Genomic DNA, 24,375 nt, shown 5'->3' on the forward strand with positions numbered 1-24,375 from the left:
TGAGAACCTCTGCATGGTGGAAAATGTACAATTAATTAGATTTTAGCCATATAAGTCACCCTGAGACCTACAAACGATAATGGTGATGTTGAGGGTCAGTGCAGGAGTAGCTTATGAAATCTACTTGGCTCTCTGAGTGGCTTTCCTTTACATTCTTGAAGTTCTACTTCTATTTACGTGGATTTTTCTCACCTGGATGAATTTGACCGTGTAGATGAATCGATCATAAAAAAAAAAAAAAGGAGGAGAAGCTGATTGAGGCCAGATGGAAGCTCTTTATACAATCTCAATAACCAACAACAATCACTTACTGACAGATCCTGACTCATTGTTTTGTGGTTTAAAAAAAAAAAAAAAAAAAAAAAAAAAAAAAAAGTTACACTTCCAAATCCACCGCAGGTTTTTCATCTCTCAGTGAGAATTTGAGGGGTGGGGCCAACTAAATTTAATGCCCGCTGACAGTGCAGGCGCTTGGATGCAAATATCACGGCTTCGTGACTCCACTTGCCACGAGTTGGATGCAGTTCGAAGCGTCAAAGTGGATTTATGTTGAAAATGCTACAGGGCGTCTTGCAGCAAAGGTCCGAACTACAATAAATAAATAAATAAATAAATAAACCCAGGGAGAGTAATTTCATTTTCAAGTATATATTTAGAATTTTTTCTTTTTTTCTTTTTCTTTTTCTTTTTCTTTTTTTTTCTTTTCTTTTTTCTTTTTCTTTTTTCTTTCTTTCTTTCTTTTTTTTTTTGGAGCAATTGATTTTGAATCCATCCATGTGATGGTGCGTGTGAGCCCGGAGCCGTGACGCTGTGACAAATTCTAAATGGGAAAGAAATTAAATCATTTGTCTTTTCAATCGGTGATGGAGAAAAAGCATCTCTTTTCCAACTAACATGGAGGTACCCTGTAGGAGGAGTCCTTTGTAACCAAACAAGTAAAGGATTTTCCTGTATAAAAAAGCACCGACCGTTCACTGGAAGACAGGAGGACCTCGGCGTACAGGTGGGTTGACTCCTAATTTTACATTTTATACAGAATCCTTCAAGCTGCAGACTGAGGACGAACTGATTTATCTGATATGTTTAGGCGCTTTTTATTTACTTTGCTTTATACTTCACAACAGGAAAAAATATTAACGTCATAGATATTTATAAATTTAAAACATTATCTCAATTTGTGAACAATACATGCGATTTATTCTGTCTTCTTCTTCTTATTGTTATCATTATAATGTTATTATTTGCATTAGTAGTATCGTATTATTGGTAGTATTTTACTTCGTGTACTTCCATTTTAATTTCATAGGAAGCATAGTAATTTCAAATACGCTGTGTTTTATGCAACTGAACATATTCACTGCTTTTCATTTGAGTCGACATTTTAATTTTATTTTTCAAAGATTTGCAGTGTAAAATACAGCTGAAACCCTAAAACTTTAAGAGGTCTCGTTTTCATTCATCATGAGCGCCGATGCGACTTTTTAATGCATTAGGTTTTCAAACATATGAGCATACAAGGTATTCATTTCGGCATGTTGTAAGCAGGGACACTTTCACGGGTCATTATTATGTCACTAAGCTTTAGAGTGGAATAGTGCTGTTTGGGGCTTTTTCTTTCACATTAGGTCATGATATCAGATCAGATATAGTTGTCATGATATGAAAAAAGATATTGTTTGGGATTTTGTCATATAATGTTATGGCATAAATGTTGTCTTTTCCTGGTTTTGTGGGCTTCACTATAATAGGTGGATACAGTTTTCTCAAACTGACTGTGTCAGCTGAGCTCTACCTGCCTGGTCATCCCATCTTATATTACTAATGGCTGTTTATCAAAAGTCTTTCATGTATAAATATCTTAAGAAAGCAACAACAGTCATTCTTGCAATATAGTCACAAGATGGATATCAAGATATTCAAAGATATCATGCTGTTTGATTATGTCTGTATTATAGCCCTATAGGTTGTATGAATGTTCCTGACTGCAGCTTCAAAGCAATGGAGGGATGTAACTGAGTGTGACATGATGAGTGAGAGATGCTGGCATTGGCTCTGGACGTGCACTCTCCTCGTCCCAGTGTAAGTAGATGTGTGTCAGCGTGGTGTGTGAGCCTCCGAGGTGAAGCTGAACCGTGCTCCACTGAGCTGCACAGGATCAACCCTCCGACTGCTGGGACTGTGCAGGCTCCGGTCTGATACATGGGCACTTGCAGGGGAGAGCGTGGTGGTGGAGCTGCTGGGAACGCTCACCGGTATGAGGCGAAAACTCAGAGGGAGAGGTCAGTGATGCTCTCTTGCACTCAGAGCGCTGAGCGGCCAGCCTGGGTTTCATCTGTTGCAGGTTTGAACTAACTTTCCCTGCTCTCTTAAAGCAGGACGGGAAGTGATTACCGACAAGTCTGTGGCTTCTGTAGGGTCCAACCAGGTGTTTCCCCGCACACATCTGTGCAGACAACCGTGGTGGACTGGTTACTTACTGTCTGCTGATTAGATTAGAAGGTGTTTATGGGATGTGCAGACTTTTGAAAAGGTCTAAGTGCCTAAGGAGTGATGACTCCTGCTCTTTTTTTCTTGTCTTACCCTCGTTCACCATCTCCCTTCTCTCCCTCTCTTTCCCTTTTTCTCTTCTTATCTGTTTCTCTTTTTCTCTCTCCCTCTTTTCTCGATCCTTCAGTTTTTCACTGTCTTTCTCTCAGTGCGGTTTGGGCTAGTGCCACCACAGCTTATGACTTGGAAGTAGAGATAATGGAATGTTCAAAATCAAAATAAATCAGACATGAATATTTGCTATGTCTGGGTAAAATCACATACCAACTCCCATGGCTTTGCTCTTTGCACACTTGAACAGCAAAATCTGGGGAGGAAAATTGGCTGATTTTAAAGCCTGCGTTTACCGCCAATACTACGTTTGGTGTCCATGTGGCAGGCGCCTCTCAGCAGTAATTTTGTTATAAAAACGAGAGGTTAGTCTGGAGGTTAGTGTGAGGCCACCTGTAGCCACAAAACAGGCACATGTTGGCCGTACCATTTTGGTTATTTGTCATGCTAAAAAAAAAATTCAAACATTATTGTGAAATGTTAGAATTTTATTATTGCATGTGGTATCGCTTTCTCTTGACTTGTTGCTGCGTGCCCAGAATTGTGTTAGTATACAGATAAGGACCATGATTTTTACATAGCTAATATACATTTTGATTATCTTTTTTCATTTAAATCTGTGTCAAAAGGTCACCAGGTTTATTGCAAGAGAGAAAGTTCATGAGCAGGTAGTGTTTGTAACTCTGAGCTCTGCGTTGTGGCACCTTCTCAGGTTCAGTAAATTCCCAGTGTGGGGGCTCCCTTTCAGTGCTTGAATAATTGATAGATCGAAGTTAGGTCTTACAAAGCAGGCAATTTAATCTCCTGACTATTTGATGAGCGGGGCTTAGTTTCATTGGGCTCAGCTGAATGGCGCTGATGGTGAGGAAAGGGACATGGTGCATGTGCCAGTTTAATGGACGAGGGAGCAAAGCCAGACAACATCCAAACATCCAGAGGTGCCACAGTGGCCTCATGGCGGCTCAGTGAGGCGACTGCTCGTGATGCGACAAGCTCAGAAGAACGGGGTCTTCAGTGCTCTATAATGAAACTTCTGCAGGTGGACCAAGTATTCTTTGATAGTCTGCAGCCTGATCCTCTCTGTTATTTCCATGTTGTGTGAACAGATATATGGGCTGAGGTGGACTTTTGGCACGTTGCACAGAGTCATGGGAGTGCTGTGTTACGAAAGAGGCTCTGACACATATCTTGAGTTGCTCAGCGCTGGAAAGCTTGTGGTCTGACTGATCCAGAGCCATAGCATGTCCCGTTCTCCAAGCATCACTCTCTCAAGTAACAAACAGGTGCTGCGCAAGATGGGCTGCTCCACAGTTTTTGGCTCTCTCCTGTAAATATGGCTTTAGGCAAGAGGTGTTAAAGAAATTTTGACTCGTTAAGCATCACCAAGCAAATAAACTTCCCGTTAGAGACAGAGAGCTGGAGGTGCTTCCCAATTAGGAGACGCTGCATTGCTTTGCAGTGTGTGGGTGAAAAGAAGTATCCTCATCCCGCTTTTAATTACTTATTGGGTCCTTGACATAGCAGAGCAATGCTCTTAATGGTGGAGTAATATAGCATGTTAGAGAAATAGTAATGTGAAATGCACTGTGAAATAGAACTTTTTATCTGACTGTGTTTGTATGTGCAGTTGTGTGTGTGTGTGCGTGTGTGCTTACATGCCAACTTCTTGACTAACATGCCACAGCAGATGCCCTTAGCTACCAGCTGCTCCACTTTGAGAGCTTCCCCTCAGAGATACTGTGTGCTCCTTTTGGAGATGATGGACGAGAGCCTGTGATTAAACAGCGTCCTGGCTCACATTAATAATGTTTCACAATAGCAAGACATTTTTGCACACAGCTCCCCCCTTTCTCTTAAAAGAGATTTTTTTTGGGGGGGTGGGAGGGCGGGTATTTTTGGGATTAGAAATCTATCTGTTGTGACAAATGACTCACAGAAAAATGGGCCATTGTCTTACCGTTTTTAAACTTGCAGTTTATTTCTGGAATCGAACATAATTCTCTTTATTTCAATCATCTGGACGTTCAAATTGGATTACAGACGTTTGGGTTAAATAACTCCGTAGTCCAGCTAAGAAGAGCATAGTGAAACCTGAAACGATTTTTGCCCTTTTGATTCATTCTTTAACAAGGAACACAGTGTTGCCGGTTGGAATGTTTAGATATACCAAATGGCATTGTCCTTTGCGCGATTCGGAGCCAGAACCAACTCAACAGCCAAATATGGTCCTATTTTTCTTTATTGAGCTGTGAGGGAGGACCTCCCATCACTCAGATCCTAACATGTTCTGTGTGTGCTCTTCACACAAGAGCTGTAAATACCGACCGAGTTTGCACTATCTGAAAAGATCTCGGCACCAAACATGACAGTGAGTCTTTTTCTCCGAGCGTGTTTTGTGTTTCCCGCAGAGAGTTGGCTACGCTGCATTTTCATCACTTTGCACAAGAAAAGAACAAACATGCTCAGCTCATCACCCAAGCCCAAAATGTAACTTGGTTAGTTTGTGGCTTTTTTGTTTCCTTGTGCCATGGCTGATGTTTTGATTGAACCAGCCAAATACTTCAAAATGACAGAGGTTGCTGATGGTTAGAGTTAAAATTACACTAATCATACTGGATTGAGAGTTGTTCATGGTAAGCAGTATAGCCAAGCTGCATTGACTTCATTGCGGAAAACGCAATTTGCTGCTTACGCAATAATAAAATAAATAAATTAAAAAAAAATCACAAAGTGTTGTTAACACACTGATATTATTTCATTACTATTCATAAATCTGGTGTTGATATCAGTTTCTGCCAAGATGTGAAGATCCTTTTGTAATACTAAACTAATGATGCAATGTTTAGAGTCTCTGTCACATTATTTTTCTCATCCTGCTTCCTCCCACCTCCTCCACCTGCAACAACTCCTTCTATCCAAACTGATGCTCCATCTCTCTCCATCTCCTCTCCTCCTGTTTTTCTTCCTAGCAGGTCCTGGCACAGGCAGACGTGTTGTCACGCATAGGAGTTGAGAACCTGTCTCCATCAGGCTTTTTTATCTCGTGAGCTCACCCTCCCTCTCCCGCGGTGTATCTTCAGTACGACACATGCTGCGGGGCTCAGGCGGTCACTCACGCCAAACGGGCTCCTTGCTTCCTTGCCGGCCCACGTTGAACTTCATGGGTTGAACCACCAGGAGTTCCACACTCTCCTCTCTGTTATCCTCATTTGTTCTCCGCCTCATCCTCTGGTCTGCCCCTAGACCTCTTCCACCCCAACCCACAAGTCCGCTCTGTCTACTCCACATCACTGCAGCATGATGGCTGGTTGTGCCGCAGGCTTGTTTGGATTTGCAACCACAGCATCACCCTCCAATACACGGAGTTGCGGACACAGCAGCCAGTAGAGAGAGAGAGAGAAAGTAAGAAATAAAGAGAGAGAGAGAGAGAGACTGAGAGAGCAGAGGCTGCAGAGCACAGCAGAGAGGAGGGATCGACAGTCCCAGCAGCAGAGGGATCCACCTGTCCCAGAGTGGAAGGGGGCCCCCCGCCTGATCCGTTTGGCTGCAGGGGGGGACCCCGTGTAGCCACGAAAGCCAGCAGAGACTATGCAGCTGGGACTGGTGGCGCTGGCGATGGTCTTCCTCAGCTCCATGAGTCACAGCGATGTCCTCAAGCTCTCCAAGGCGCGGAGACAGAGACGAAGTGAGTTGCCTATGTTTCGCCTCGCTCTTGCTCTCGCTTTCCCTCAATCTCTCAATCTCTTCAGTTTCTTCCTCTTCTTCTGCCTTCTGTTTCCCAGTCTGAGTCACACTCGAGTGTTCCCTTCAACATTTAACAGGCACAGTCAAGATAACATTTTGTTTATTTCCTCGCCAGTCTTATTTGTTTTGAAAAGACAGGTTATGTTAGGTTCACTGTATCCCCTTAATGACTCTTTTTTCCTCCTCTTTTTGTGATTACACCTCTCCATTTATATTGAATGTTTATGGGTATTAAGAGTGTTTACAGTGGGGATTTCAACGAATTCACCCTCAGAGCCATTGCTGTTATTGTGTACAGGTCTGTGGGCACATAGTGGAACAGGCACCTGACAGTCCTCAGCTCACTTGGACTGAGCTGCCTGTGTTGCTGTAAGCATTTTTCTGACCTCACGCACCCACAGAGACGGTGCTTACTCGCCGGATACCTCTGGCCTCAAGACTGGGGTGAATTTGACTGCTGGTCTTACTGTCAGCTTTGAGATAATTCCTTCACTACACACAAGGAGCTTTTAGGCAATGCCAACCTCATTCCCACCCAGCTGCAGCAACAGATGTTGTATCATGCAAGCCCTCTGAGAACTGTTGTTGGCGTCTTAAAAATAAATGAAGACGCTTATATACTCAGATTACCCTCAGACATAAACAATGCCACTCAGTGCTGCTGTGGTTTGTCCCGTGCCATTGCCGCATTTGTACAATATACATCAGCGCCCTCTAGAGCGGAGATTTCCCTCCAGACATACACGGTATCTGCAGCGTCTGGTTTACAGCTTTCAACAATCTGAGCTGAAGGATTATGAAGAAGCGTCTAAATATCAACACCCTATGTTTCCTTTAACTATCCTTCGCTGCTGGTAAATAGCTTTTGAGCAGATTCGCCCTGACAACTGAGAGGCTTGTTTTCCTCCCCGCGGACTTTGTGTCTTCTCTCCCCGCTCGGAGAATGAATAAGATGGAATGCAGAGATCAAACTGAAACCATCAGAGAAGAGACTAGCTCATATTGCTCCTCCTCACGCTCCAGACCACATTAACTCTCGCTTTGAATCAGCCAGGGGTCACAAATTGTTTACAACACCACATTCTCAGATTCATAGCCTCCTCCTATGCCATGGTTAAATATTACAACATCGGGCTATTATTACTTTTATCGTTACTAATGAGTGATAAGACCTGGCTGTAACTGCTGCTCTGCTGAGTTTAGCTCGGAGTTTAGCGTGACTCAGGCATGGTGTAATTGATTCATGGGAGAACACTTTTACCATCCAACTTATCTCTGGAAGACAGGTGGGCAGATGGATTGCTGTGTGAACGTATATGTATATTTAGCGCTGATACAACACAGGACTGTAAATCAGCTCTGATGTCTGCAGTTTCGGCGCTGCACAGCTCCTAGAAACAGGATGTGCACTCTGACACACTTTTCCAAAGCGATGATTTAGATTACTGGCTGTGCATACGACCTCTTTGCCTTTTCGGAAGATGAGGAAACAGGGATATAACGTCTGAATCCGGGATTACATGATTGCTACGGTTAAATGCGTCAGCAGTGCATCTCTAGAGTTTGGACGATCAATAAGCTTCTTGCACGCCTCTGGATTGTGGCTACATAAGCATGGAGACAGATTTTGTACATACTTGTCCCTCGGGCATGCCATTCCCAATCATAATTTTGCCAGTTCTTGATGCCCACATAATTTCTGATTGACCCTGGTGGGGAAGAGATCCTGTGCTATGTTAGTGCTTTATTTTGAACGACCCCTGGTGGGCTGTCAGTCCCAATCACCAGGGTTTCTCCAACTGAAAATCTGTTAAGGATCTTCGGCGAGCAGTTTCAAGTAAACAGTGAGTAACTGTTCAAACAAAGATGTTTGGCCGGGCCCCTGGATAGATTAAGCTGCAAACATTAACCCCTGCTTGTTGGGGTGATAAAGTGCTGGCAGGTTTATGGCTAAGTTTGTGGCGATGTCTGCAAAATATAAAAGTTCACAGATGTTGTTCTCACAGGCACTACAGTACATTGACAGCTGGCTCTTTTATTTCCTCATTAAATGTCATATCAGACTGAAGGTGATCAATTTGTGTTGACAGTACCTCATGCTGGTCTGTTCTGTTCTGTTCTGTTTTGTTCTGTTCTGTTCTGCTTTGCTTCATACCCAACTCATAATCCCCACCCTGCTACTCCTTTCTCTGATTATCTTATTTTTACAGTTAGCACTGAGGGGCTGCCATCTTGCCCCAAAGGCTGCGATCGCTGCTCTGAGTATAATGGCTGTGTGAAATGCAAGCCCAAGCTCTTCATCTTCCTGGAGCGCAACGACATCCGTCAGATAGGGGTGTGTCTCGCCTCCTGCCCCATGGGATACTTTGGCATGAGGAACCCTGAAACCAACAGATGCACCCGTGAGTTTGGCTTTGTGTCGTGGACTCCTGACTGAAGGCACTGCTCGTGTCACTGCTGCCCCAACAGGATGTGTCACTGACCACCTAAGACCCACAGATGCACATCTAGGGTCTTCTGAGTGCTTGAAGGATCCAGCAAACTAGCCAGCAATGCTACTACTGTCTAAACACACAAATCTGACAAGTGGAAAGTGGTAAAATATAAGTGATGACTTGCTGAAATCTCACAGTTGCCGCCCTGGAACTGTGTGCACAAAAGCAAAACACAGAGAGCCAGCAAAGCATTGGTCCAACTGGAAAAGAGTTGGTAGAAATTTTTAGCCAGGCGTCTCTGTGCTGGTTGTGGGTAGGTTTGGCTCATTTGGAAAGAGGGTGTAAGGGTGGCCATATAGTATTTCCCAAACTTACTCCGTTGGGTCTGGTGGCATTAGTCCCATGTTTTTTGGCCGTGGAGGGCCAACAGTTCAGCCTGTGGTCTGTTTGCACTCAGTTGTGTGCAGAAAACAGGACTGGAAGAATCTCCCAACGAAAACATTTCTAATGCACCATTATTTATCTGTTTTTGAGAGCATGCCTGTTATTTTTTATTGGCCCTCAAATGCAGGGTTCGTGCCATTTGACAATCCATGTTTGTTATGTTCCCCCCCCGTTCACAGATTTTATACAGATACACCTGTACACTATTGTACACGCTCTCTGTATAATTTCTGTAATGGGAACAAAAGTAATGAGCTATTTTATTGTAACTGGGTGGAAAAGAACTAGTGCTCGGTCTTTGCCTAACTTAATGTTCAACGCTGTCAAATTATATTGCATTATATTGCGGCTATTACTGGTGATTCAGAATTAACACTTGTAACTAATCGCCCTGAGCGCTCCTTAATTGTTTAATGCTATCCACTCCCTTGGGTTAGATGTAGGTATGGCTTTTTGGTAGGTAATTACAAAGGCTCGCAGCTTGTAGTCATTAATTTTATTTTGCCACGGGAAGACAAATACAGACTGTTTCCATCGTTCAATTGTTTTGTTTGATGACCCGTTGCTATATCACATAATATGTGTCAGATGTGTTAATTTTTTTCCTTCTTTTTTATCTCCAGTTTACACACCCCCATGGCAGACAAAACCCAAATAATTATTCTCAGCGGTGATGCAAGAACTATGATATCCTCTGCTGAGATTTTGAAAACAGGAGCTGAAATGTGTGCTCCAGCAGTCTCCTTATTATGATCCTGGGGTTTTGTTCAAACCATATGTTTTACAGCCCTCGTATTGAGAGTTAGATTAGATAGCATTCAGATTTACACAGCCCTCTCCAGGAACTGCTGCAGCCTTCTGCCCAGCAGATTCAGAGCACCTTGTCTTATTGTAAATCAAGAGAGCTTTGGGAACACATGAGGATGATACACAGCTACCTTAACAAACTTGAATTTAAAATCACTGTGAAACTCATCATACTTATGTGACCGACAGTTCAGTGTTTTAATCGATTCTTAGCATTTGTTGTATCGATTCATTCATTTTTTTTATGGAGAGATACAAGATAAAAAAGTGGAAATGCAAATGAGATTAGGCTGCATAATAAAGACAAAAGAGCTTTCTGTCAGTAGAGTTGTACCAGTAAATATGAACAGCTTTATCCAAGTGTCCTGATCATTTGCAACAAATTCAACCACTCCAGATACTGTGTCAGTATTATTTCAATGCTATGCTCTTTCACCACTCTGATTTGTTGCAGAGTAGGCTGGCTGTCCTGCCCAAATTTGTCCCTCAGTGGCTAACCTGAGGTTATTATCCACTCATCCGCTTTTACTCAAGTCATCCCAGAATGTCTTTTAAGGAACATTTGTCTTATATTAGAGCTACAAAAATGTCAGTACTGTCAAATTTAGCTGTCAAGGGCTTAAAAATAATAATTGAGAGCGGCAGGCTAGAACATTAAGATCCCACTGAGGGGGATTCAATGTTCGCTCATTTCTGACCTGGGCAGGAGACCAGCAGCAGTGTAGGCATTCTTTAGTTTAGCACATGTGAATACATTTCTACAGCTGAATGGGTTTCCCATATAGAAATATTCACACACAGTAATTTACAGGATTCCGTCTTTGTCGACCATTTTTATTGTCCCACGTTGTAGGGCTGCAGTATTAATTCAGATGTAGCTAATGATGAGAATAGAGAAGAGCCATTTGGGATTAGACCAAAGCTTTTGGTAGTCTTTAAATACGTCTGGTTCTTATTCCCCCATGTCTGTAATTATCACAATATGAAGTAGTTGTTTGTTTGACTGGATAGCCGGAAATTTTAACGAGTCTGAGGTATGGAGACTTGTTGAGAAACCCACTGACGTGATACACTGCTGGCCCGCACTCATTCACACCCGCTTTCCAAAAAAACAAGGGCTGTGGTATGTGTGTGCTTTTAGGCGAGGAGTGTTATTCATGAAGTCTCTCTCTAAATAGACTCTCCTGTTGTTTTATCACTAATAAATCTCTCAGAGGAAGTAAAATTCAAGGACTTCTTGTCCTCCCTCTGGAGAATCTTTCACTTTTTCTGCAAAAAAAAGCCATGAATATTCCATTAACATAATGCTGAATGTGTGTTCACTCCAGATTTACTGAACAAGAGCAATAATTTGAGCCAAAATGCATGGCATAAAAGCACCCTTCAACAGAATCATTGTGACTACAACTAATTTGATCCTTTCTGTTGATCCTCTCTTTTTGTCTCCCTTATTTCTTACAGAATGTAAAATAGAAAATTGTGAAGCATGTTTCAATCGCAATTTTTGCACAAAATGTAAGGAGGGCTTGTATTCACACAGAGGGCGATGTCATGTCAGCTGCCCTCCAGGCCTAAGCACTGTCAACGGGACCATGGAGTGTGTAGGTGAGTGACTTTTGACCTCATACTGTTCACCTCAAACCACAGAAATTATTGAACCTCTCACAGCTACCTCTGATGGGTCATTTATCTTGTTTAAAAAGTACCCAATTGAAAGAAACAGCGAGCATTATTTCAAGCTCGCAGGTGTGGGCAGCATATTGACCCACAGCACAGCTCACTCAGCCTTTGCTACGCTTAACATTTCATCTGCGCAGCCAACTATGTTCAGCTTGTCAGAAAATTGCTGCCTGGCTTGGAACAAAAGAAGTCAACACTTAAAAGAAATTACATGTTCTCTTGAGGTTTCCTAGCTGTTCTCTCTCTCCTTCTTTTCCTGTTGTTTCTCAATCACAAGTGAGTGCTTTGGTACATTTCTATAGAATGTATTTCTGTCATAAGTAGGCAAACACAGCATTAATAGCAGGACTCGGAGCTCTCCAAGCAAGTGTGCACTGTGCAGGAAAGACTGTGACTTTTTGACTGTGACTTTGGCGAATGAGCCACCCTGGTTTTTTTTTTTTTTTTTTTTTTTTTTTTCTGCTAAAAAAGTAGCTCTTCCTTCTTCAGCATAGCGGATTTAACAACCACACATTCTTGGTACATTTTCAGACTCACAGGAACTCCCTCCCTCTCTATCTTTCTCTCTCCCTCCCTCTCTCTCTCTCCTTTTCACCTTTCAGAAAAGTCCAAGTTTAAACAAAAATGTCGAAATTGTCTGCTGGTCTGGAAATTACTTAAGCTCAACAGCATGGCCTGAAACAATTGAGCCCTCCAAAAATACAGCCAAATTAGTCATACACAGGAAGGCTCACAAAGCAAATGAGCAGTATTTGAGCCATGGACTTTTCACCACACTGGTTTTCGTCCCGGTTTCATTCCAGGTCAACCTGTTGTCGAGTGTGAACTGGGTGAGTGGAGCCAGTGGAGTCCCTGTATGAGGAAGAACAAAACATGCGGTTTCAGGAAAGGCTTGCAGTCGAGGGTCCGTATGCCCCTTCAGCAGGTCCCCGGCCCAGATAACCCTCCGGCCCTCGTAACCTCACAGCCTTGTGCTCCACAGACAGAGAAAAAAAGGTGCACTGTGGTCAAGACCCCCTGTACAAGAGGTAAACCAGCAAATGCACACACACAAACCTCAGATTGTAGACAAGCAACAGATATTTAGTAAGGATGCAGCACAAAATGTTGCAACTCATTGATAATTATGCATGTGTGCATGATATCCAGTGACAACAGTCAGATGATGTCTGATGAACCAGTGATAAGCTCCATGTGTCTCAGCCAGTTAATATGATGAATGATGAAGCTGTTACTCAACATCCAACGGCCTGAAAACCCGCCAGTGTGTCTGTGACCCGCAATGTGTTGATTGGGTTTGGTTTGGCTGGGCTTGTAGAAGGACACAGAATCTCTTCACTTCTCAGTATGTAAACAATAAACTCCATCTACAAGCCAAGCAGATGATGGGCGGGTGTTATGCACTGCAGAGCTGGACTAGGATCAGAGCTGGAACAAGCTATTTGTTTTGAAGCTCACCGAAGCGTGAGGTTTACACGGTCCTGACATGTTTGCTTGGGCTCTTATCGTCCGCACTCCAACATGCCCTCCAGTGGGTTAACAACCATTCTCACTGTTCAGTGGCCACTATTGACATTCTCACCAGCTTATTAGTTGTACGTTCTCAGCTAAAGCTGATAAGTGATGAATCTAGCCAATTGGTCAAGAGTTTATTGGCTGAAAACTGAAACAAAAAAGCAGTAATCCTGGTCTGTTTGGTTTCGGGCTTATCTTCCAATAAAGTTCAGAATTTAGAACTTTATTCACTATGGTGCTGGGCTAATAAACCATGCAAAAGGCCAATAAATGGCGGAGAAGTTGTTAATTTCTGTTTATTTATGTTAAAGTGCTGGTTTTCCTGTAATGCAGAATTGCTGCTGGTGGGGTGCCTTTTGGCACATATTTATGGCTCTAGTTTATCACACACTAATTCCTCGTACTTTTGTAAGTGCCATTTTCAACCAAAGTTGGAAGCGTCCACTTATTTACAAGGACTAAGAGATCAGTAAACGAGCAGTATTCAAAACCTTTATTGGATAGTGGCATGCTTAGGGGATTTGAAGCACAGCAGCATCATTGTGTAACAGATTTACACAGTGCTGGCAAATATACATACAGTTGTTGCAATATGTAATGGACATTATGCATGCACTTTCACACTCCTGTATCATCCAATTCCTATTATGCTCTGTGTCTAAGGAACTGAGAATGATCTTATGTTGTCTCATACGGATCTTTAGTAAAGTTGAGAGTCAGGGAGGCTGATGTTGAACCGGCTTGTAATTCCTCTGTGAGGAGTGGGCTTTATGTGGGACACACAATAACAGCACCAATTGAGAAATGTGAGACAAATTTACACTGTCTGACGCCTGCATCCTGGAAAGAATTTTCTCCTTTCCTTCAGAAGAATAATTAACAGCAAAATATTTTAAACTGCCTTATAAAAATACTCACAGCCAAATTTCTAAATTTGGAGCAAAGGTAGGTCATGTTAGAAGGGCACGTGAGGTGATAAGTGAGGTGTCACCTGACAGGGGATGAGACTAGAAGCCTCCTGGTTTGCGAAACAGAGGACTGCTCAGGCTAAGGAGACATTTAATCCTGATTTACATCAATTTGGCGGCTACTGTAAACAAGCTGGTATGAAAATTAGACATACAATTGCCAAGATTCATGGAAATGAACTTTGCTCAGTGAAGTAATTCATGGGCGATGGGCAGAGTGATTCTAGTGAACCAGTTCATGTGGGTAAACTCACCATGTGCTAAAGGCGGATGGCTGCGGGTTCATCTGTGGGAGTTGGCCGGCAAGCTGGCTATATAAAACACAGGGGGCAGAGCTTGTATAACATTAGTGATTTAGTGGTCTGCAGATCTCACGCTTTGTGTTGATTTGGACGCATTTATTTTTTTTCCCCTTTCTGAAGTTCCACAAAATGGGCTCGCACGAAAACAGAATATTCTGGATGTGTGATTGCATTTGTCAGGCAACATTGTTTAACTTGGATGGCGAGGAGGTGCAATCAGGGTTGTCATAAACTGATGGAGTCCCCCTCTGTTGGCTCCATTAGTGATTTGTCAGAGAGCTAATTAAGTCCTTACACAGTTAGTACATCAGCTCATATGCCTCAGAGAATGTGTGAGGGCCCTTAACTCCACTCAGACTCCACTTAGATTCACCATGCCTCATTGATATAAACTGCAGCTAATGCTGCACAATACTGAGCGGTTGTTTCATTACTGACCAAAATAGCTCCCAAATGTGTTTACTGATTCAGGAAAACACATAACCACAGATCATGTTGGACATCAAATCTCCCCATGGACCAAATGGCCTCATGATTTTGGCACTGGTGGCTCTCAAAAACGAGTTATTCTTGTTTGTGCAATAATGTGTAAGACCAGGGCCGTTGCTAGGGATTTCGTGCCCCCTGAAAGGCCAATGATCAATTTTACAACTTTTTTTTTTTCCCTAGGACAATATATTATTAGACAATAATTAATTTTTCTGTTCCTCTATGGTCTTGACATTGTCTGATTGACAAATATGCAAAAAACATTGCAAAAAATTACAAAAATTTGTCAAGTTGCATCTTCTTAGTCAGATTCCATTGTCCTCAGGCTCAGTCACATGCAGCATCAGGCCGCGCTGTGGAAAAACCTGGTGGAAAAAGTAGCTTCCTTCTCTCTATCACTCACTACCTTCCTTTTAAGTTTATTTCCAGCAGGCTAGACAGAGCTAGGCATGTTGATGCCATAGATTCCTGCCTCCAAAAGTATGCAAGAATGCTGACTAACTTCACATTGCTTTGGCAAACCATGCACCAAACCATGCACCAAACAATTTTTAAAGAAGGAGGATTTTGCTTGGAAAATAGAAACTTCTTTCATATCCTGCATGATTTTGTGGCTTTGTCTTAACTTTAATGCATTAATATGAGTTTAGGCCTATTATGCAGCATACTTCACAGAAAGGGACCTATAACCCTATGACCCTAAAAGGCCTTGTATGCCCTGTAGTTTTCCAAAAGGAAGGAAAGCAATTGTGAATTGTGGGCTGCACTGAATAAGCATTTTGTTTCAGGTCTCTCTATAACTCAAAATATGAACTCCATTAAACGCATAACCACTTTATTACCATATGATTGGTGTGGGGGCTGTCTAAAAAACATGTTTTTGAGGAAATCAGAGAAATATTATACCTTTGAGCCTTTCATTTTTGTTTTGCACTCAGGGCAAAGAATCACAATTATTTGTACATCAAATTTAAAAAAGCTGGTCACTACCCGAAATAAACACAGGGCTACAATTATTACTGCATAGGAGCAGACAAACACTGGCTGCGCCCTAAGTCCTGCTGTTGTTAAAGGCGTCATGAGCGCCTTCTAGCCCTTGGCGCATGTTGACTCAGTTTCCAGGGAGTGCAGAGACTCTCCACACACAAGATCATAGCAAACATCCTCCAATATTAACTGTCCTTCCTTCTTTACCCATAATGGTGTACTTACAAGCCCTGCTTAAACAATCACCATCTGACACGTGACCCAAGTCCATTTCCACTCTTTGACAGCTCTTCACATCATTTGAGGCCATTACCAGGCCCTTGACAATGTTTAACACGGTACGCCAGCCATTTTTGAGGCAATTCATGCGAACAAAATTTCCAATCAAATGTCCTTGGGTGCTTATACGCTTCATTGTGGTACCTCATTTTCAGTCCTTTTTCCCAATCAGAGTCCCTTGAAATGTGGTTGTAATGGATGTTTGCATTAAGAGAGCAATTATGCACTTAAAATATGTGAGAGGTTGAAATCCTGATATAGAGTACCAACAGGGAGAGGATGGGTTGGGGGTTGTCGGGGGACTGAAACAGGAATTAAACTCAAACAAAGGCTTACCATTATTTTCTGGCCTGCGGTTGTGGTGCACTGGGCGCTGCTGTGTGTATCCTGTCAGTGCGGCGCGGCACTGCATAGCATCACTCTGGCATTTATGAATGGCTGTGGATCCTGTGCTGGATGTGTGAGGCTTAGATGTGATTAGCCTGCATTTAAAGGCAGATCCCACACAATACCCTTACCGTGCACTGTCATCCCTCAGGAATCCCTGCTGTAAATTTCACTTCCCAAAGCAGAGCTACTTCTGCACCCGGCAGCTTCAGAAAGAGTTTGTCTAGGGGATCTGGGAGTGTGGGGTAGGGAGGAGGGGATTTACTATGTAAAATAATTCAATATGTGATTTGTGCACATGTTAATGTCACTAAACAGATTTTCAAAAATACTGTTTGTCTGAATGACAGCGTATTTCAGTAATGATCTTTTTTCTGTCATCTGTTTCAGGCAGGAAAAATAAGGGCGACCGAAAGGATGAACCGGGCAGGAAAGAGAAGGAGAACGGGCGAAGTCGAGGGCGAGATGGCAGTAAAGGAGGAGGAGGAGGTGGGAGCAGAAGGAGAAAGGGCCAGAGCAAGACCACAACCGCTCCCAGCATCACAACAAGTTCTGTCTCCTAACTTCCAATGCCAGCTGGGTGGGGCCGGGAGAAAACCAGAAACAAGGCCTCACCCGACACCTCTGGCCAGAGAGAACATGATGAATATTAAACTGTTGAGGAAATGGATTCATGCTGCTATGCATTTTAGAAGATGCGCAAAGAGAACTGGAGGATTGCTGCAATACAAAAGACTTTCCAGAACTTTGTACTGGGAGAAGAGCATATCTGGAAGAGACTGTGGACTTGGTGGTACTTGGAGAGGCTTGCTGACTTTCATTCCACTATGAGGGATCACTGTTGGACAGCGCAGTCACATTGGAAAAGACTGCGGTTCAACATGGTTCATTTCATCCCTCGTGAGCCGACGTAAGTCCCTCTTGAACTAGGAACAGATCCTGCGTTTCAAGTGCAACTTCCTGATAATGAGTGAGGGATCTCTTCAATCTGCTCTGCTCAATGATGTATTTTTTTCCAATCTAATTTTAATCACAATCTGTTTTTTATTTGTTTCCGTGTTTGTGAGAGGTAGCAGACGGATATTTTCAAGAGCCGCTGTACGTGATGTAGAGAAAATGAACAGTATTAAGAGTCTTTATACCTTTATTTCTTATTTTAAGATGGAACAAAAAGAAAGGCACTGGAACTCATTTGTGGTTGCGGGGGAAAGAAGGTCTTATATATATTTTGGGTAGGAGGGAATATATTACAAAACAAGCCCGAGAATGGATGTAGAGGGGGATTAGTGGGAGCTCAGCTCAAATCCTGCTCTGGTGTCTGACAAAAGTTTAGCCATTTGATAGATTAGTTGTTTGTTTCCAATTAAATGTTGTATCAGAAAATAACAGAAAATGAGGAATAGACAAACATGAGTATGTGCATGGAGACAAAGTTGCGTGTGCGTGTGTATGTTTGTGTGTGTGTGTGTGTGTGTGTGTGTGTGTGTGTGTGTGTATACCTGAAGTCTACGTTTTTTTCTGCAAAGTAGGCCTAGTGAGCACTCTCATGACTGTATGTATATTTGTGTGGTTGCCTGTGTATTTTGTATGTGTTTCTGCATGGAATCTTGTTGTTTGTACATATGTGCTAATATTTGCACATGTATGGTAATTTTGGTCTCATACAGTGAGGGAACAGGATCTGGAAAACAAGAGCAACCATTGTAAAGGCACAATAATATATCAAAAACATAATTATGCAATAACTACAAGCCACTGATTATTATGTAAGCCATCAAGCCATCAGCTGCTCAATAATCATATATATTTGCAACAGGGTTTGAGATTTTGCACAGCCATAGTGTTTCCTACTGCTTGAGTTTCAAAAGAATCATGACATTTTACACATTTATATTACAAAAACTGGCTTCATGACGTCGCAAATACGCAGAAACTTTTTCGTAGAATTTTTAGGACACTACTAGTTTGAGCAAATACCGTCACCTGCTTTGTATAACTTTCCCTGGGGCTGTTTGCTTTACACAAGATATTAGTTTCAGGAGAAGTTGTATATCACATTATTCATTCATATTATGGATTGTGGTACTGAATATGTTTATCATCAAACATAAGGAGTGTAAGTCTCATCATGTATATCTTATTCTGTGAAAGCTCAAATAAAGTTCAGATGAAGTTAAATACTATAAAAAATGTATTTTTGCAATGAACCTATTCGGTTTGAATTCCATTTTTGTGATGCACTTATGGAAATTCCCGCAATTGATCTATCACTTACTATTCTGTTTTTCCATTCTCTTTTGGTCCTTCTTGGCCAATAACTGAGCCATACTGATGCAGCTTTACTTCTTACATGTTGTACACAAAATAGCTGATTCTTATATATCTTTAAACTGAAGGGTATAACATGAGATGATTCATTTGCTTAAGCATTAAGCATTAAGTACTAAGTAGGAAGTGAGCATTAACTGAGTGCCTGATGGAAGGAGGGCAGTCAGTCTCAATCTATTTTGACTATTATATTGACTATTTTGACTGTTTGTAAAAGTGCTTTTTGCCATAAACCTGCTTCAATAGCATAGAGAAGTTATGCATCATGATTATCCAAACAAAGGTGATATTGAGACAATCTCTAATTCCCTTAAATTAACTCAACTCAAACCATGCCAGGAATAAAAAGCTAGATAATCCAGCTCCCGCTGATAGCATGTTGTAACTGGTTCAAATCTGGGCTCCCTCTCCTCTCACCAGCTTCAGGAGGCCATCTTTGGAGGTGAAAGGGCTTGGGTGGGGCAACTGGGGTGATGGTCCCGATCACTGGCCAAATGCTGGCGCCTGGGCAGAGGTCGTAAAAGCAAAGACAGAAATAAAAACTAATGATCTGTCATAGCCAGGGGGAGGGGGTGTACCAGGCCTTGGCCTTACAAAAAAACAGCCGTTTCTCATTACCAATGGGGAGGGCAGGGGGAATGGTAGAGCATGCACCGTAAATTACACATTCATCCCTCTTCCTGACCATAAATTCTTACCCCGGCTCCACTGGCCGGAGCTCTCCCTCACCTCCCACTCTTTCTTTTTTCACTCTCTTGCTCCCAACTCCTCACTTTTCCAAGAGAAATTATTGGTACAGTATATGGAGTATATGGATGCCCTTGATTTGCCAGGATCATAAATGCTTCAATTGAAGGTCAAAAAGGGTATAAAAACAAACCAAATAACAAACAGTTGGTTGTTTAAGTCAAGCCCATGCATAAAGGCAAGGGTATTGCATGTGCAGAGATCTCTCTCAGTTGTACTGTCATCATTTAGAGTGGATGGGAGGTCTGAGGGTACACAAGGCCACTGGAATCTCATAATGGTCACTGCCCTCCGAGTAGTATCTGCACTGCTATAACCAGTTCCCCTCTACTGCCCTTCATACAACGACCCTTCAAACTGAGTGGCCTCCAGCTCTTTCAAGATAAATCCTGGGGTTGTCCTGTCAGTGAAATCGCTGATCTGTGATAATTTCCATTTCTAAAGCTCTTTTCTGTCTTTCATGGCCCAAGATCTGAGAGATAGAATCTGGAAATCTACAAAGAGAGAGGACTGTGCATCACAACTGACAGTCTGACATGTTAAATTAGCAACAGATATCTGTAAAAGAAGCTCTGCCGAGTATAAATATCAATACTATTTCATGTTTTGGGAAGACAAAAGTCTGTGTCAAAAAAATGACAAGCCACATCTGATGATAGTTACAACAAAAAGCCACTTGGACTGGAAGTTAGAATTGAGGCAGTACAGTGGCCGCCCTTTCACTGGTGAACCTGGGTTGAAGCCCCTGTGTTGACAAGCCTTCGTGGGACGTCTTTGAGCAAGACACCAACTCTCTGTCAGCTGCAAAGATCTGGACTGTGGATGGCTCTGGACCCTGACCTTCCTAGGGAAAGAGGTAGGCAAGAAAACAAGAGGATCAGTTTCAAATCATTTTTTTTTTTCCTTGGGAACAAACTTAGAAAAATTTAACTTTTCATGAAGTCGAGACTCCTGTTGCATGACTGTATGTATTCTGCAATGGTCTCTGGCTGACAAAAAGGGTAAGATACCCTGATATAGAGGAGAGAAACCAAAAGAAGATGATAAACATAGCTTGATATGTACTGCCCCCTTTTGGAATCAATCAGGAGTACAGGGATACACACACACACACACACACACACACACACATGCATCTTTTCACAGCCACCACCTGGGGTCCTTCCTGGTATAGTAGACCCCGGCCTCTATCGATCCTGTGCTTAGGGCCTGTTCTGTCTTTCAGTCCAGCCTTTTCTGAGCTGGATTCTACTATCTGTGGGTGATACATGCCATGCAGGGGCTTGTCCTTCGATGATACGCCTTTTCTTCTTCTTCTTCCTCCTCCTCATTGGGCTTCTGCTTCCTGAGGTATTCGCTTAGCAGGTCATCACTGTGGGCCGTCCTCCTAATGTATTCCTGTATCTTTGATGTTTCATCCTGGATAGTGACTTTGACGCTCACTAGTTCTTGGCCTTCCTCTCTCCTCTTAGTGTACGACCATAAGGTGCAGGACTTGAGGTGAAACCCTCCATGCATCGTGAGGAGCTTCCTTGTCTTGATATCAGTGGCCTCTATCCTCCTGTGGCCAGGATATCATACCAGCGGGGTATCTGATCACTGGCAGGGCATAGGTGTTGATGACTGTCCATTCAGCCGACTCTTCCAGACCTGCCTTTCTCTATGGAGGTATTTGGTTGTGGTTTCCATTTTCCTGCAGGATTCCAAGGTAAAAAAAAAAACAAAAAACAAAAAACAAAATTAAACAAATGACAGGAAGAAAAAAAATCATAAGGTCTATGGATGACAGTGCCTCTGTGTATCCAATCAATGACTGTCCATTTGATGTTTTTTTTTTTTTTTTTTTTTTTCAGAAACACCCAATGGAAGAAGAGAATAACTCAGTTTGACTTTTAAATCTTACATTTTGTACACACTTCATATAATACTACAGTACAAATTCTTGGTATATAAGCAGATGTCCAAGTCTCCATGCACAAGAACAGTTTGTTTATTTAGCTTTATATTTATTTGATTTAAAATAGAAATCTAAATGATGTGACCAGGCTGGCAGATTAGAAAACTCAGCTGTGGACTCTGTTATGTTATGTAATAGTTCTTACAAAAGGAGGGTTTCTCTGTTATCCCCAAGGGAACCTACTTATTGCTACACACGTGAAGGACACACAGCACACACACTCACTCCAAAGACAAAGGAAAGTGTTTGGTGTAGTGGTTTAGACACACAAGGATACAGTGCATGCAGTACAGGCAAGCTAAACCACAAAACCCAGACTGCACAACCATCAACCAGTTTCAGCTGGGTCCATGTCTGCAGGAAACAGAAAGAAAGCTAGTAACACACTGGAAGATAGTTTATGAAAAATATTTTGCATAAAAAATAATACAAACAAATACAGGCATCCTCAAGTTACCAGAATACGGACTGGATAAATTGGATAAAAATGCAAACTGTCAAATAGGTAAAACATCAGTTTACAATCTAAACAGATTGCACAAGGACCCATTTCCCTCAGGGTGTGTGTTACTCTCAGACAATAGGGCTAAACTTGGCTGCAGCCATCAGACATTTTTTAGGATTCGCAAACCAAAAAGATGCAATGAGATGGGGAACCACCAGATTTCATGCCAAGCCACTCAACAAGCGCAGGTTTTATACAAGGACGGAAACAGACGAGTAGTGTTTGGTCGGGATGAAACAGTGAAAATATCTATGCACTTTGCAAGAACTGTTCTTTTACAGTTTTTTTCAATCGCTTTACCTCCTCTGTCAACTCAGAAACGCTGGTATCAAAACAGTTAATCCATAGGCCTAATGAGAAGCGCACATCCCAAAATAACACATTTTGTTTGCAAAAGGCTCTTACCATGACAAAACATTTCAAACATGCAGCAAAAGCACATTTTGTCACCGCCCAATACAACTTGCAGTCAAGCGAGTTAATCCAGCCACTCACTCACTTCATACTCAACACCAAAATGCAACATACCCTTTTTAGTCTGAGCAGGTTCCACTTTACTTTTTTCCTGTGTATATTGCAGTCATATTTTTGACAATTTACATAGTTACATATTGTAAAGCAAGTAGCAAAAGCCAATATTTCCCTCAAACAACTCAACTTCTGCCCAAATGAGTAGATTCCTTCAGTCAGCTATACTGTACTGTAACACAGTTGACAGCAGAATACAAAATACAGCTATCAGTTTGAACAAGGCTCTCCTGTGAGCTACACATTCAAATGTGAACTTACAGTAAAGAATTGCATCCAAACTCAAAGACTTTGAAGTGAAATTTTACTGTATTGATGGCAAAAACTGAAATACTATAATTCACATACAGTATTACACAGAAAAACTCAAAGGAGTTGAGAAAAAAAAATACAAAATACAATTTATAGGCCCCTTTTTTGTAGGTGCATACTGATCGATTGGTGAATGGTGATTTGTGGAAAGGGTATTGATGCGGGTGCACTAGTGATTTCACAGTGATGCAGCTCATTTCTATCAGCTGTGAGCAGACGTTTTGCTTTTGACTACCATAGTGAAGTCAATGGAGTCAGGGCCATGTAAATGACACATGCGAGAAGTGTTGTGCAAAAGAGCGTGAAAAATTTGTGAATCCAATGAAAAGGTATGAACACATTTGCAAAAGAATACTTCTGCTGTGGTTTGGAGGTGAAGATGACGACAAAGTGGATCCCAGTTTCATTATACTGGAAAAAGCGAATGAAAAAAACTGTAAGGTTAACATGCATTATGTCAGGGTGATACTATATTTGATGAGCAAATAAGGCCCAACATAAACAAATCAAACCTCTCTCGTTACCTCCTGTTATAATCTCCCCTTCTGTCTTTATACTCAGTGTACATTCTGATAAATTAACAAAATGAACAGAATAATAAATAAAATAATGAATAAAAAAATATTAAATGTGTAGCATATTAGACTGTCATCACCTCAGATTATAAAAATCCATTGATTGTAATCTTAAATCAGAAAACTTATGCTGATGTTAGAGAGGAAGGCTGTGGGCAGATTACAGGATAATCCTTGTGTGGTTTATGTGGAGTGTAGATGGATGGCAGCTTAGATGCATTGAATTCTAAGATCTCACATTCACATAATAAGATCATTAAGGTTTGCAAACTACTCAAAATGGTCTTGGGGTGTGTTTAAGCTTTAGTGCATCAGTAATGAAGATGCAATGAAATGATTCACCACAAGGGTGGGCTATAAACTCATAAAACATTTGCCATCCTGACAGACTAGACATGGGCAACTAATGTGGAACACTCAGTCAAGAAACTGAAGTAATTTAATCATATAGAAGTAATTTAATCATATAGAGTACTACTTTTATAAATTTGGATGAATGTTTTCATAAAGTATGTGTAAATGAATGCTAAGCTTGCTTTATTCATTCAGTATAGTGCATGTTACACATATGATAATCTCAATAAATGGGGGTAAAATAGACCTATACGGTTTTGGGAATCATTTCTCCCTTCAACAACTTTTAATAAAAACTAACATCAGTCACAAAAATGACAAATAGAGGAGCAAGAGAAAAAGCTATATGTTACTTTTAAAATGATTTTAGAAATTCAGAGAAGTTGTTGCATGGCAATTTGATTCTATGTGAAAAATATGTTACTCAACTCAGA

General features: G+C 41.7%; 1 protein-coding gene across 1 annotated transcript; it reads left to right on the forward strand.

Moving 5' to 3' along the window:
- The first annotated feature begins 844 nt into the window (after positions 1-844).
- rspo1 (R-spondin 1) lies at positions 845-18,791 on the forward strand. Its single transcript, XM_030071556.1, has 6 exons — positions 845-1,003; positions 5,571-6,283; positions 8,553-8,744; positions 11,490-11,633; positions 12,512-12,736; positions 17,026-18,791. The coding sequence occupies exons 2-6, from the start codon at positions 6,187-6,189 to the stop codon at positions 17,196-17,198; spliced, it is 831 nt and encodes a 276-aa protein (XP_029927416.1). The 5' UTR covers positions 845-1,003; positions 5,571-6,186; the 3' UTR covers positions 17,199-18,791.
- The last annotated feature ends 5,584 nt before the right edge of the window (positions 18,792-24,375 follow it).

The sequence above is a fragment of the Myripristis murdjan genome, chromosome 16 (assembly GCF_902150065.1).
Source record: "Myripristis murdjan chromosome 16, fMyrMur1.1, whole genome shotgun sequence".
NCBI classification, from domain to species: Eukaryota; Metazoa; Chordata; class Actinopteri; order Holocentriformes; family Holocentridae; genus Myripristis; species Myripristis murdjan.